This window comes from Balaenoptera physalus (assembly GCF_965194825.1).
Source record: "Balaenoptera physalus genome assembly, chromosome: 2".
In the NCBI taxonomy this organism is placed as follows: domain Eukaryota; kingdom Metazoa; phylum Chordata; class Mammalia; order Artiodactyla; family Balaenopteridae; genus Balaenoptera; species Balaenoptera physalus.
The window spans coordinates 164,214,799-164,230,207 of NC_138883.1; the positions used below are offsets into that span (position 1 = coordinate 164,214,799).

General features: G+C 36.4%; 1 protein-coding gene across 1 annotated transcript in view; it reads left to right on the plus strand.

Moving 5' to 3' along the window:
* MALRD1 (MAM and LDL receptor class A domain containing 1) overlaps positions 1-15,409 on the plus strand; it is a 621,227-nt gene that overhangs the window by 83,717 nt on the left and 522,101 nt on the right. The window contains exons 9-11 of the mRNA XM_082449909.1: positions 3,674-3,766; positions 6,372-6,579; positions 15,247-15,396. Of these exons, the coding sequence (XP_082306035.1) occupies positions 3,674-3,766; positions 6,372-6,579; positions 15,247-15,396 (451 nt within the window). The remainder of the gene's footprint in view (positions 1-3,673; positions 3,767-6,371; positions 6,580-15,246; positions 15,397-15,409) is intronic.

Below are 15,409 nucleotides of genomic sequence, written 5' to 3' on the forward strand. Positions count from 1 at the left end.
AAAAAATAGGTTAAACTTTATCCGTATATGTTATACCATTCAAGCTTTAAGCACCTTTTAGTTATAATCACCTGTGCCATGTAAACCAAGCCCACTGAGCTTTCATGCAATTTGAAATTTTCTGTAATTTCCAAATCCTTCTTCAACAAAGGCATAATAAAAAAAAAGTCTGGAATAATTTTGTTGAGCTTATATTATACTTAAAGATGCTTTAAAAATATACGGTCCTACAATAGTGTTTTTCACATGGTGGGTAATCAACAGTCATTAGATTTTGAATGAATCACTGTCCTAAGTTTGAGTAGAAACTTGTTATCTATCTTCTAATACTAAGGATTATTTTAATCTACCCTGAACATCAGTGATGGATTTTAAGTTTCAGTATGTGGATATGGAGTTTTGAATTATTGAAAGTGAGCAATATCATTCCTCTGGTGGCTCTGGGATTGCACAAGAAAAAAGTGCAAACAAATTGGCTTCAGATACCGCCTCATATAATAAGAATAGACTTACCAAGATTCCATCTCCCACATTATAAGAAAAGAAGAAGTTAATTCTGGAGAACCGACCTAGTGTGTTAATCAGAACCAATTGGGGGTACATCTTAGAGAGCATTGACTGATGTTTGATCCATTAGTTTACCCAGTATTCTGCAAGGCAGTGTCCGGTCTTTTCTGACACTATTTGCTGTGCTCTATACACGTACAACGTTGGTCACCAATGCAAACTGCATCAAAGTACATTTAAATTACCAGCTGATGTTTTATCACAAAGTTAAAAAGGACTTCAAACCTATCATTTTAAAAATTAGCTCTTGATGAAAATGATCATTTACATATTCCATGAATAGAATAACGAAAATAACCCTTAGGATGAAATGTGCTGATGAACCAAGAAATATCTAGTGAGAATGCTGAGGGTAATTTTCTTTATTTTCAGAGTACTTTAGAACTTGAGAAATAGAAAATAGGTAAAAGACAAGTTAACTAAAAAGTTGAAACTTTTAAAGTCAGCTTCAATGTGTAGCAGTTCTAGATTGTACCATCGAACTATTCTTGGGATCAAGTCTCTGTCCATCATCTATAAGAAAATAATCATAGCAACGGCCTATCTTTTATCCTGAGGACAGCTGCCATGTCAGTGACCCAAGGATAGTGGGGGTGTCCAGCTTGTGGTGCCTTTTACATATTTTTAAATTCCCACTGGCAAATAAATAGGAGGAACACATAGCTGGGACAGGAGAGAAAATGCCTTAGAAAATATCTTTTCTTGTATGATACAGATTTTAAAGCTATAATAAGCTCTCCTTGAAGGAAGGTTTTTGCCACAGTACATGGTCCTATCACCACATGCAATCAAAAGTAGTTAAAAAAAAAACCCTTGAATTTGATACCTTGATTTTTTTCATTGAAAGGGGGAAGGATAAGCTGGTCTCTAAGAGATCTAGTGATAAATATTTTTCTTGAAAGGTAAAATGGCATTATTGATCCTGGTCTAGGGGAATAAAGACATTTAAATAATTTTGATTGATTGATTTTAAGATAATAGAAAATTAGAACATCCCTTGAAAGGCTTTTCTGAACTGAGGGTTTCTTTTTTACATTGACACCTGTTGAAAGTAACTAGATAAGAGTCTGAGAGTAAGGACAAAAATAAAATAAAAGCTGATTTCATTTAGTTGGGGTAAATCCTTTTTCCTTTTCATTGCTTGTGTTGTCAGATAGGAAAATGTGGTAGAAAAATCTGGATTTCATACACAATATACCATTAACTTCTTGTGTGAAAAACCATTTAAGTTTAGAAAGAACTCTGCTCAGCTTTCTGAAAAAAATGTAAATGCATTCTTCTTCAAGTAGAACAGGGGGGAATCAATTAGGCACTGTGAAGAAAGAGCACAATAGCTGTAAATTATCATCATAAAATTAAAGTGAGGGGACATGGTGAATGCAGCTTGCCAAGTAGTGTCACTAAAAGCATCTGTGGAGAGTGTAGTGTCTCGATGCTAAATAATTGAAGTTGCATAAGAAATTATTGAAAGAAAAATTTGCTGTATTTATCAACTTTTTATAACTTCACTTCATTGTGATGTGACCTGGAAGCTATCAGCTGAAAATGTGTCCACCATGTATGTTTCATTGTCTTGTGGAAGTCTTAACCATTGATATGAATAAGTAATGGAATGAAGTATATTTTAATTGGTTTAGACTATCTTCTGAAATACTTCAGACTTGGAAATTGGAGTAGATAACAAAGGGCAAAGGACTAAGTTAAAAATAGATTCATTTTTAGAAAACCTTAAGTATGAATGAAATAAGTGAAACCAAGTGAGGAAATAAAGGTTAATGAGAGTCTGAAAAAGTATGAGTGTCATGTGTCATTTGAATTACAACTAGATGTCACCTTTCAGTGCTGTTTCCTGTCTCGCAGAAGGAGAGCACAGAGATAGTCTCAGAGCTCAACCTGAGACATATTTATGCCACTGTCTGCATTTTCACTATAGTTCATTATACATATATTTCACTAAATCTAAGGAAAAATAGGATTATTTCAGAACATAAAAGCACAGTCATAAATCATAAAGTCCAGTACCATAGGCAAAATTGTGGAGTACATTACAGACTTTTATCGAATATCTGACCTCATAGTATATAGTAACATAATTTTGGATACACTTTGCAACCTAGAAAATGATCATCATACAGATGCATGACATAACATGCTTTAGAAGACATGAAAAGGTCTTTTTTTTTTGAAAAGGTCTTTGATTGAGTGACTGGAGAGTCAAATAGAAATATAATCTCCAGAAAACAACTGTATTATTTGGAACTTGGAATGAATTCTTCCATAGGAAAAAATATTTAAGGTGAGATTGTACAGAAAATATATCTGATAACAATTTTTTAACTTTCATGTTAAATATTTGCCTGCCATTTTTTCTTTCCTATTATCATGGCAATATTGCAAAATGAAGTAATGTCAGTGGGATTAAGATATAAATAGCTGGTTTATTAGTTGCTATTTAGAATTTTATTTTTCGAAATGCAGTACTTTATTCAAGATTCCATTCAAATTTTTGTTCTGTCCTTACTCTCCATCAGAAAAAAAAAATAGGCAGCTTTACTATGTAGACATGCTTTATTTCCTTATTTTTAAAAACAATAATTTTTATAGAGCAGTTTTGGATTCACAGCAAAATCAAGAGGAAGGTACAGAGATTTCCCACACACCCCCTGTCCCCACACATACTTAGCCTCACCCGTTTTCAGCATCCTCCACCAGAATGGTACACATGTTACAATTGATGAATCAACACTGACACGTCATTATCACCTGAAGTCTCTAGTTTACATTAGGGTTCACTCTTGGTGTTGCACATTCTATGGGTTTGGACAAATGTATAATGAATGACATGTATCCATCATTATATCATCATAAAGAGTATTTTCACTACCTTAAAAATCCTCTGTGCTCTATCTTTTCATCCCTTCCCCTCTCCTTTTCTTCATTTTTCTTTTAAAATGTTATATAGCTTTTTAACCAATACTTTAGATTTCTTAGTACTTAATATCCTACAGGTAGGGTAAAATCTACTGAAATATAATTAAGAGAGCACATATATAACTATGAGAGTAGAATTTGGGGAATGAGTGATGTCTTTTTCTTTGGATCAAAGGAAGAAGAAATATTTTGGACCTACAACATATCAACTCACAGAAAATGGGTGAAAGCGGATGTATTAATACCAGAAGGACTGAAGACATTTAAGGTATAAAAGGGAAAAACAAGTATTTTTTTTATCATGAGTTCAATTTTTAGCTTTGTAGTTATGAATTTATCACCCATTGCTTCATTTAAATTAGCATTGAAATTAGGGATGTTGACTTGTATGTCTGGGGAGAGCAATTACTTTTCATTGTACCTATAGCCCTGCTCAGGTCAAATCTTGTTGAATGGAGGGGCAAGAGCGTAACTACTCTTGTTTAAAGCATCCTCACCCTCCATGGGTTCCCTCCCTAGGACCCCCAGACGCCATGCAGTACAACCAGGGAAGCCAGGTACATTATGAAGCAGATAAATAATAAACTGGTATTGGAAAATCAGTAGAGTATATTTAAATGTTTTGAATGCAGTAATTCATATCTTTATAACACATGGGTAACTCTACCTGTACAAAGATGCATCTGAAATAAACATAGGCTCAGTGGGAATGCTATCTCTTAAAAATATTAACTTGGAGTTTTGTGTTGTATATAGAGCTGAGATTGTGCAGAAAAATGTATCTGATAATATTTTTAAACTTTCATATCAAGTGTTTGCCTGTCATTTCTTTCTTTTCTAATATCATGGCAATATTGCAAAGTGTAGTAGCGTCAGAGAGATCAACATTGAAATACTGGTATAATTAATTGCTATTTAGATTTTTATTTTTGAAGTGTAGTACTCTAAGTTTCCACCCATTTTGTTTTGTATATAGAGTACATAAATATATTTATGCTGGAGTGTGAGTGTAAAATAATGAGGCTGATTGTATATGTGGCTTAGGGAACCAATTTCATTCGTTTAAGGTAATATCACACTCATACATTTTTCTAGGTATTAAAAGGGAGAGCCCAAATGATACTGAACTGTGACCATGGAGGTTTTTAGAATCCAATTTACTGCTGAAGTTGGAATTTATGAATCAGCATTTTTGTAGCAATCTCAGAAGAGTTGAGGTTTATATCATAGCACGTTGAGTTAAAATTTTGACACTATTTTAATTTTTCTAAGCTGATATCTTTATAACTTCTGAAGGAAGTACTGAATGATTGGACCTTTATTCTTTTTTACATAAGCTGAATATTAAAGTTTGTTTTTATGCTTAACTCAAAGATAAAACAAAAAATATAATGAAAATAATATTGGAGTTATCTGAGGTTTCCAAGTACATACTAAATGTAACTGGCTTTTCAGTAATGGCAGACTTTTGAGATCAAAGTTTAAATGCATAAATTTTTGAAACCTAAACTTATCATTTCTGCATATCTGTTATCTTGCTGCTATGAAAATACACAGCTGTAGGTCCAATAATTTTAACATATAAGATATTCATTATGGAGAAAGATACAAAGTGTTCTTATGAAATATTTAAATTTAATATTATTTTATAAATTGTTAAATATTTATGCAAACTTCATCTTAAGTAATTCTTAATAAACAAATATATATCGCTCATGTTTTTGAAAAGAAATTCTGTCAGAAACTTTAAGCTGAAAGAGACTAAAAGGAGTCAGTCTTTGTTCCTAGCATCTTATTTACACATTAACAATATCTATGCAAAACACCCTGAATTACTATGCTGTATACCTGAAGCTAACACAATATTATAAATTAACTATACTTCAGTAAAAAAGAAATACTTTTGCTCTATCCCATGAAAACAAAACAAAACCCAGTATCTAGTTCAGTGCTGATCCAAAGAACTTTCTGTGTTAATGGAAATTTTATCTATGCTCTCCAGTATAGTAGCCAGTAGCCACATGTGGCTATTGAACAGTTGAAATGTAACTACTGAAGTGTAGAACTGAATTTTAATTTAATTTTAGTTAATTTAAATTTAAATAGCCCTATGGAGCTAGTGACTACCGGTTTGGACAGCAAATAATTAGTTATTTGCTATACAGTCTTTGATTTCTATCTCTCCTGCACTCTTGGTGTTAATTAACCATTGCTCTTGTTAGAACCTCAAGGGATATTAATACTTGGACATTGTCTCACACTAGACTAGCAATGTATGGTTGTTTCACTTGCTAGTATTGTATACCTTCAGAAAGCTAGCAATTCGATTGGAGAAAATGAGATTCATTTCCTTTAATTAGTGCTTCTTTGATTATTAGAGCAATTCTTCTATAAAAATTAATAGATTTTTAAATTTATTCTTTTAAATGTTCTCTTCTATTGTGTATCTTACTGTCTGCCTGATATTTCCCTTCATGCATTCCAATAACTAATTTTAGTAGTTAAAAAACCAAATGCAGTTATAGCTCTCATATAAGTAGTGATAACACTTATTCTTTTCCTTGAATATTAAAGTAAGCGGACTGTGAAGATGACCAAACAACAAGTTTGCAGTCAGGGACATTGTCGGTGGTTAAATGGGATGCTTTCCTCAGATCATGGGTCGTTTCTCAGAGGCCTCAGTGGATCTAATGTGCCCATCAGTCTTATGTGTGTGGGTCAAGCTGATCAAATAGGAACTTTGTTCTTAGTTGTTATTGGCTTGCTCTTTAAACAGACATTTTTCTTAATAATTCTTTAATCTCTATTATTATTTTTTGGGTCTTTTTGAAGAGATTGTAAGCTCACAAATTGTTCTTTGTTTTTCCCTGAAGATTATTTTTGAAGGGACTATTTTGAGCCAGAAAGGTTTTATTGGGCTCGATCAGCTCTGGGTCTACGCCTGTGCACAGGCCCCATGCAGACAGCTCTGCTCTGCAGATGAATTCCCTTGTGCCAGCGGCCAGTGCATTGCCCAAGAACTGGTCTGTGACTCTCAGCAGGACTGTTCTGATGAGAGTGACGAGGAACCAGCGACTTGCTGTAAGTAAATTAATGGTTTACTCACTCTTATGCTCACATTCATGACTACGCTTGGATTTAAGAGTCTTTGTCTTGAGCAAGGTACATTTAATTTGTATGAAGTAAGATGAATGTACATTCTCATTCTGACGCCATTAGTACTACTCCTTGTGGGCATCTCTATGCTAACATCTCTATGATGTTTTGGTGCTTTTTGCTAACACTTGAAATCTCTCTATTTGTTCAACAAATGAATAGTTGTGATTAGTTGTGTGTGTGTGTGTGTGTGTGTGTTTTGATTAAAGAGGAAAATGGATGGGAGAGGGAACCTATTTGTACTCTGCTCTTTGGAGACATATATTATGGATTGCTAACCTTTATTAATTGTAGGGCTTTTTCCATTCTGACCAATCATGTAGGAAGCTGTGGGGAAAGGGTAAAGAGGAGAAGGGCTGCCATGGCCTTCCAGACAACCATGGTGACATAGAAATCATGTCAGCCATGGTTGGTATTCATGACTAGGCAAGAAAGCCCAACAACTTCATTTCAGACCGTTTATGGAGAGTCTTTGATAGGAGTAATGACGAGAAATTCCATTACTATTCAAACCTAGTTGTATTAGAAAGGAAATATAATGTAATATACAACCTACATGATGGTTCTCATAGGAGGTAACTTAGCAACTAAGATATTTGTGTCTCTTTAGAAACGAATTAAGACTACATGCATCCAATTTTTATGTCACAAACAAGAGGATTTTTTAATTATTAAAAATTTGACATTTATTTTGCTGCAGTGTTTTATTTTAGTGATATATTTTGTTGAGCAAGAGAAAAGTATGGCAGTAAGATAAATGTCACCTTTTTAATGAAAATACTTCTGCTGATGGGCGAGTAAGCGTTTTATTAACAGCAGTGGACTGGGGTGTAGAAAAGAGAAGATGGGAAAGCAAGCGAGAAATCCTCTGCCTGTTTGTAAGCAGGAATTCAATTAATTCCTCAGACACCTGGTCTTAACCATAGATTTAAGCAAAATAATCTCCTTACCAATATGATCTCTGTGGATATTTTCGGTGCTCTCTTTTTGTTCATTAAAAAATATGAGGACCATTCGTTTTCTCTAATGTGAGTGTCACATTCCTCTTTATGCTTCATTTAAATGCTTTTTAACAGACAATTTGGTTCATTTCTTTTGGAGAAATTCACCTTTCTAATGGTTTGTATTATTCTCAATTCCAATAACTGAAAGTAAATATATTTCTTATCTTTTCAATTCTACATATGGAAACTTAGCTTCTTTTCTCCTTTTTTTCCTCTGGTGAAGGCTCTCCTTTTAATTGGTTTTCTTAATCGAATTCCACCTAGAGTATTGGTAGATACTTTAGCATTTGATTTTGGACATATTTCCCCATTTCTCCTCCTTTATAGAAGTTTTATTGATTACTTATCTGGCATTTTCCCCAGAGGGTATATCTTGATACCATCCTGCTATTTCCTTTATGTGAATTCAGGGACAGATGGCTGTGCTTATCAACAGATAGTGTTACTTAGTCTGATAAGTATTCCAAATAATGTAAGCTCATTTGGCCAAAGAAAACCTGTCATGCTTGCTTGAGATCAACTTTATATAAGGGATATGACCAAAAAACAAAGGTAGCCATGTTACATATTACAAAATATCCATATACTTTGATGTCAGCATGAGTATTTCATGTAAATATTTGTACAATCATTTTTGCTTTGAGGAAATTATTTATATAGTAATTGAATTATTAGAATTAATATAATGTTACAATATTTTCTGCACTAAAGTGTTTAACATATTGTGCATATATACACATGCATACATATGTTATTACAAATTAAGAGGCTTTCCTTTGAAATTTAAAACCACTTTGAAACATTTTCCACATACTTTTAAATTTATACTTTACAAATTTGAATTTGTTATACAAATTCTTCTTAAAAATAGAATTTTAAAGTTCATGAAACACAAGCAAAATGCTTTTATATCTTCTTTTTATCCCAGTATAGGATGAATCTCTAGAACGGTGTAGCTCATAGATATAGTTTGAATACACCAGGAGTACTTACCATATTCTGGAGACTCGGTAAATATTAACTCATGAATATTGTCAGTTGGTATCTGTAGTCTGTGTGATTTTTGCAAAAGGCACATTCACTCAGGTGTTCTTTCTTTACCAAGTTCCTCTTACTTTTACACTATTTTGACAAATGTAGTTGATTGCGCCTGTAGCCTAGTGCCTTTTCAAAAGCAGTTAATGGTAAAGGGAAAATGGGTTTTGCTAGAGTTTGCTATTATAGCGTTACTTCCTTGACCAGCAGCATCAGCGGCAGCATCTGAGAGTTCCTTTGAAATGCAGAACTTCAGGATATATAACCCAGCCTTACAGAACCCAGAGTTTCATTTTAACAATGTCCCAGGTGATTCACCTGCATATTAAAGTTTGAGAACCACTGTGGCTAAAAGACTTCAGAATTGAAGAGATGGCTGAGAGAGAAAACAGGTGGCAATAAAAAAAAAGTAGTTTTAAGAGGCAATTGGAGGCCTTTCATGATAGAAACAAAACTCCCAGTACTTCGCTAATCCCTAAGGGCATCATTATAATTCCAAACAATACATTTTAAAATAGTTTTATTAAGGTATAATTATTGTACGAAAATCGGCACAAAATCAATGTATACAGTTTGATTAGTTTGGACATATGCATACACCTGTGAAACTGTCACCGCATCCTTCACCTCCAAAGTTTTCCTTGTTCTCCCCTGCCCTCCCCCCGCTTTTGTAGTAAGAACACTTGACTCAAGATTTATGTTCTTAACTAGGTGGGGCTATGCATATGGGTGCCCTGGAAGCCGAGGTGCTGGACGGTTGCATGTACCCGGGTTGCGCCCCCGCGCTAGGATCCTTACCCCTATCCGCTGGCAGCCAAAGCCAAGGGCGCGGCTGGGCGGGGCCGCTGGCGGCACCCAAGCCGGCGCGACCCTCCCACTTCCTCTGCACAGCCTCGTGGTCTTTCCGGGGCTACGGTGAGCTGAGGGCCGCCGAGTGTTTCCACATCTCCCAGCGGGCACGGTTCACGGACCAGCTGCCGAAGGTGAGGCCCCGCCTCGCCCTGCAGTCAGCAGCCTCGATGGGCCCTTGCAGGTGAACACGCGCCACGACATCGCGGTGCAGCCCTCGCTGGGACGGTGCATGGGGCTGTGCAGACCCGCGCCCCCCTGCCCCTGTGATTCCGGACCTGAGGGTGCGGGTGCAGGTGGCTGGGCCTCCCCCGCAGGGCACCCAGGTTGGGGGCCTCCCCGAGCAGGGCATCCCCCCAGGGCGGTGCCCCGGGACGCGTGCGCTTCCCGCGCTGTCCCGAGTCCTCGCCTCCCGCCGCAACACCTTCCTTGAAGGGGCCGAGAGGGCGAGCGGAGCTGGGGGCGCCGGAGGGAGAGGGAGGGCCACCATCTCTGACACCCCGAGGCAGGAGAGGTGTCGCCGAGGAAGGCGCCCCAGTGGCCGTGGTCCCTGGAGGAGGACATGGCCCGGGCCATGGTGCGGGTGATCTGGGAGCCGCGGGAGGCCTGGGGAGGCGTTCTCCCAGGAGCCCGAAGCAGCCGCCGCCGGTGGCGAGGCCCCAGACGGCCGTGACCGTGACCGAGGCGAGCCGGCCGCTGCGGGAACAGGTGGTGGCTAGAGCCCGGAGCCAGCGAGGAGCGCGGCGGGTGTTTCCAGTTCTTAGAGCAGGAAAAAGGCTGTGATTACTGCAAGGATGGGAAAGTGCAGGTGCCAGGTGTGTACACCGCGCTCACAAGGTTTACTTCAAGCAGTTTTGTAGAACTTGTCCGAAGTCATCTAACCCTTACCGAGTGGAGGATGTCACCTGTAAAAGTTCTAAACAGTCTAGACGCTCTTGCCCAGTAAAACTTTGCCAATTCCACCCTAAAAGGCTCCATCCTCACGATTGGTGCAGGAGATGCACAGGAAACGCCTGTCCTCCACAGCACCTTCAGCTTCAAATACATCGTTCGCATGAACATAAAAAAGGCCCTGCTGAACCGGTGTTAGTGGCAGACAAGTGAGCTTTTTTTCATGCTCCTCCTTTCTGCTTCTCCCTTCTCAAAATACTTCACAAAAGGCTGTAGTTTTGACAAGCATTAAGTTTTGCAAAAGTATTTTAAAAGCATTAAGTATTGCAAAACAGTTGACCAAAAAAGTACATAATACGGTATTGTTGACTATAGACATTACCTTGCATATCTGAAACTTTATACCAACTGAACAACATATGAGTTTGAGTATTTTAGATACCTCATATAAGTGGAATCATTATGCTAAGTGAAATAAGCCAGTCACAGAAGGACAAATACTGCATGATTCCAAACAATAGATTTTTGATCATTATTAACATGATCCTGTATAAAATAGGGACATTTAAGAATAAAATAAATATGCAATATATTTTTAAAACATTTCTAATAAGATATAACATGTGCCAGACATATCTAAAGGTAAACATTGACTAGCTGAACAACTTACAAAGAAAATATACCTAATGCTTACATGTAGACACATGCTACACCGTGGCTGACCCTTGAAGACATGCTAAGTGAAATAAGCAAGTCACAATAGGACAAACATTGTATAATTCTTCTTACCTAGAGGAATCAAATTCATAGAAATGGGAAGCAGAATGGTGGTTGCCAGGGGTGAGGGGAAGAGAAAAATGGGGAGTAAGTGTTTAATGGGTATGGAGTTTGGATTTGGGATGATGGAAAAGTTCTGGAGATACATGATTGTGTTGGGTGTACAATAGTGTGAAGGTGCTTAGTGCCACTCAACTGTACACTTAAAAATAGTTAAAAAGGTAATTTTTATATTAAGTATATTTTACCACAATAAAATTTCGAATATATATATATATATCTAATTTTCAATCATAGCATACAGAAAAAGACTGTGTGTATGTTCCAAAAAGGATGGCAGGATTGACAGATGTGTGTTTAAATCAAAATCGTTTGGACAATTCCATGGGGAAAAAAGCTCTTTTAATTGAATAAATAGGAGTTGTTAGAGCATTTAACCTGCGAATATAAATTGTTACACTTCAAAGTAGAAGTTGGTACAATATTCAAGTGAAAGAAGCTTAAACCAAGAATCCAGTGCAATGCATTTAATCTTTACTGTGATACTGTCTCTGGATGTCTTCCATATTTTGAAAAATAAATGTTGAATACTAAAAATACGTCCTGAGAATAAGGGAAATACATGTATATTTAGTGGAGAAAAGATCCTTGTGGGTTCTCAATAAATATTAACAAAATGTTTATATATTATAATCATATTAAAGCCTAATATATGCTTATTGAATGGAACATTCCCATACAAACTTTTTTCTTACGTAATAGAGAACTGATTTACTTCCAAACTGGAGAGTTCATAAATATTTTAATTTTCATGATCCAGAATTTTCCTCAGCTGCCACAATGAAATTCTTTTTCTTCTGCCAGTATGCTTCAGTGGTTACATATGCAAGACAAAGTTTTGTCATAATTTAAAAATATTACTCTGACTGATGAACTCAGTGAAATTTCACTAAAATTATGAACTGTGGCATATCTCATCTTCTGTTAGAGATGATGAAATGTGTTTTGTAGTCACAGAAATTTAAATAAAAGAAACCACATAATCAAAATCACTGTTTTTAATGAATACATTTTGTTTATATGAATACATGATTTTTTAGATTTTGTAAACATTTAACATTTAACACATGTGGTTTCATAAGACATTTATTAGCTGCCAGAATGTGTTTGGCCCTCCTGGTTTTCTTCAGATATTTATAACTTCACCTTAAATGTTTTGAATTATATAGGGGAAATATTAATGGAAGAACTTCAACTTTGGTTTGAAGCTTGACTTGTATTTTATAGTGCAGTTAAGTTCTAGAATATTTAGCTTTAAAAAATGTCCTTTGAAGTGTACTGGAACGAATGTCTTTGGTAAAAACACCTGAGAAGTTCACCAAGATTTTTACAGAGGTGATTGCACCATTTTGCTTTCATATATCTTTATAGTGATGGACTTTAAAAATTAATTTTCATTTTTCAAAGGACAGTGGTGTTTAGTGTTCTGTGGAAAGTGCAATGATTGACATTTTAACTGATGAAACATCCAGGTAATGAAAGAAATGGTTTGAACTTTTCTCCTAAAGCCAAATTTCAACATTTATTCAATCCAAAGTTATTTTGTCTTGAAATCTTCTTTACATTTTTACAGTTGAGTGACACAGGCACAGATGTGAAGAGTCTGCGGAAGGGTTTGGTGATGCTTGGGTGACTTTGACTTTCCATTTCCACACTCACTGGTCTTATAGCTATTTCACAGCATTGCATATAACAATAAGATTGTTATCTGCATGGACTTACTTCCTTTGTGAATTAATATATAATTTATTGCCCCAATAGGGCAATATTGAATTTATTGCCCAAACAGAGTCACTTGAGAGGAAAGAGAGGAGAGGTATTATTATCCTTGGACAACAGGTGTAACCTGGGACAATCCTGGGCCAACCCAGATGGAAGATTTTCTATTCCAAGGATGTGTGCCTTTAGGAATTGAAGGTACCCGTGGAGGGGGAGGTGGAAAGATTCCTTGACCAAGTTCATAACCAAGAATTTTCAACCTATAAGCACATTTCACAGGTCAAGTATATATTTCAAATCTTGTCTGTTTCTACATTCTACCAAGTGACTTAGAAGAGCTGGGAGGTGGCTTGGCAGGTGGCAAAGTTCACAGAGGACCAAAGAACTAGATCAGAGGATTTCCTGGATGCCCAGGGAGACAGTCACAGCTAGGTCATAGGTTCTTAAGACTGTCACAAAACAGAAGAGGCTCTCCTTGGAGCATTAACTTTTTATCAATAACAGTATCTTATCAACTCTGTAGCCAGAGCTGTGAAAAGGAAAACATCCAGAAGCAATAGATTTCCAGCTAAGTACTATGTGGGTGAACAGCATCTCCTTGTCATGTTGATTCACCATTAGGTGATGTGCAACAGTTTTTCATTATTATATGATAGTTAATTTGCTTGTTTTTATTTTTTGGGAAGTATATTTAAGGGGAAAATAATATTTGCTTGTAAAGAAAAATATCTTTCATTATGTATCCATTATATGACTGTCTAAACAAGCATAGCTCTAAGATCTATACGTTTAATTTACATGTAGAGAAAATTTAAGTGGCCCTGTCACTTGCAAAGTGCACTTCAGTGTTTTAAGAGTTGACACGTTAGTGATGAAATATCTGGTCAGGAAACCAGGCATCCATTTTTATAGAAATTTGAAGATCCTTTGATTATTAAGATATAGTGGGCTTATTCAATATGCTGATAAAATTGCTCACATTATTTAAAACTGAAAATAATGGTTCAGAGCAAGCATACAGAGAAGCAGTCTTTTAAATTTTGAGACAGAATCCCAGGTGCAGGGAGGCTTCAAAGTATAAGCTTTGGTGTCAAACAACTCAAAGCCTGGATATTCCATTTACTAAAATTTACCATAGGTGAGTTGCTTAGTGCTAAAGTTTCAAAAAGAAAATCTTTTGGGGATAATTACGCTTGCTGTGTAGGGCATTTGTGAAAACAAATGGTAATATATGCAAAATACTTGACACATACTTGGAGCTCAGTGGGAACACATCTATTATTACTTTTATTAAAGATAATAGAATTGTGATGTTAGGGAGCTTGTCAAAACTTTAGGTGTTTTCTGACCAAGAATTATTTTGTCCTCCCATCTGTTATGAAAATGTGTCTGCATTAAGAGGAATACCTGGAAATATGTTTTAAATTAATTGTATTAATTTATCCCCCAAACTAAGATAGGCTGATACTATGATTCTTATTTCAGGAAAAGAAAATTTAAACACATAAAAGCTAATTTCTTGAAAGCACAAATCAAGTTGTTAGAACTTCTGGTGTATGGCCCAGTCCGCTGAAACTTTTGTTTTTTCCTCACTAACTTGGTGAAAAAGCTAGGAAAGGTGCTTAGGAAGCTTACCCCAAATCCCGACTTTCTCTAGAAGTCGTGCTTTGTGATAAATGCAGGAACTTAAGTATTTTTCAACTTTTTAGTTGTGTATTAAGAAGGGGAAACAAAGCAAAGTTCAAAATATCTAATTTACCTGCAATGCAAAGTGGCTAGGGATTTTTTTTTTTTTTTTTTTTTTTTGAGAAACTGTTAAACTAGCATAATAGAATGAATTCTAAGGTGCTGACCTCAAGCTCTTCAGGTGTCTAGAATTAATTTAAATACCATCCTTTCAAATTTTTTTTAACCATCTTGGCGGGTGAATCTTTTTCATCTTGGCAGGTGAATTGGTTACTCTCTGAAAAGCTGTAGAGTTTCACCCTGTGTCATTAAATGCAGTGGAGATGGCCAACCAGGGTGGAATGTGCCAGGCTTGGAGACAGAAGAGTGTAGAAGGGCAATGCCTCACACAGCACGTGGAACACTTTGTGAGGTTGGAAAAAGTAAAACTACTCTGATGATCAGGAAACATTCTTTACGAAGTGGAGTGACAGTTCTGACTGCCTAAGTTGATTGGCTAACATAGAGTCAGTGTTTCCCTGCTTGCTTCCCCTTCATTTCTCCTTACCAGTTTTCTTTTCGTGCATAACAGCAAATCATCTCAGGTGTGGCTTTGAGTCTGGTTTCTGTGGCTGGGAGCCACTTCTCACAGAAGAAGATTCACACTGGGAATTCGTGAAAAGGTTGACGAGTGTAGACCGCCATCTTCCTGATGCTGAGAACACAACAAACACAAATCATGGTAGGACATTTTC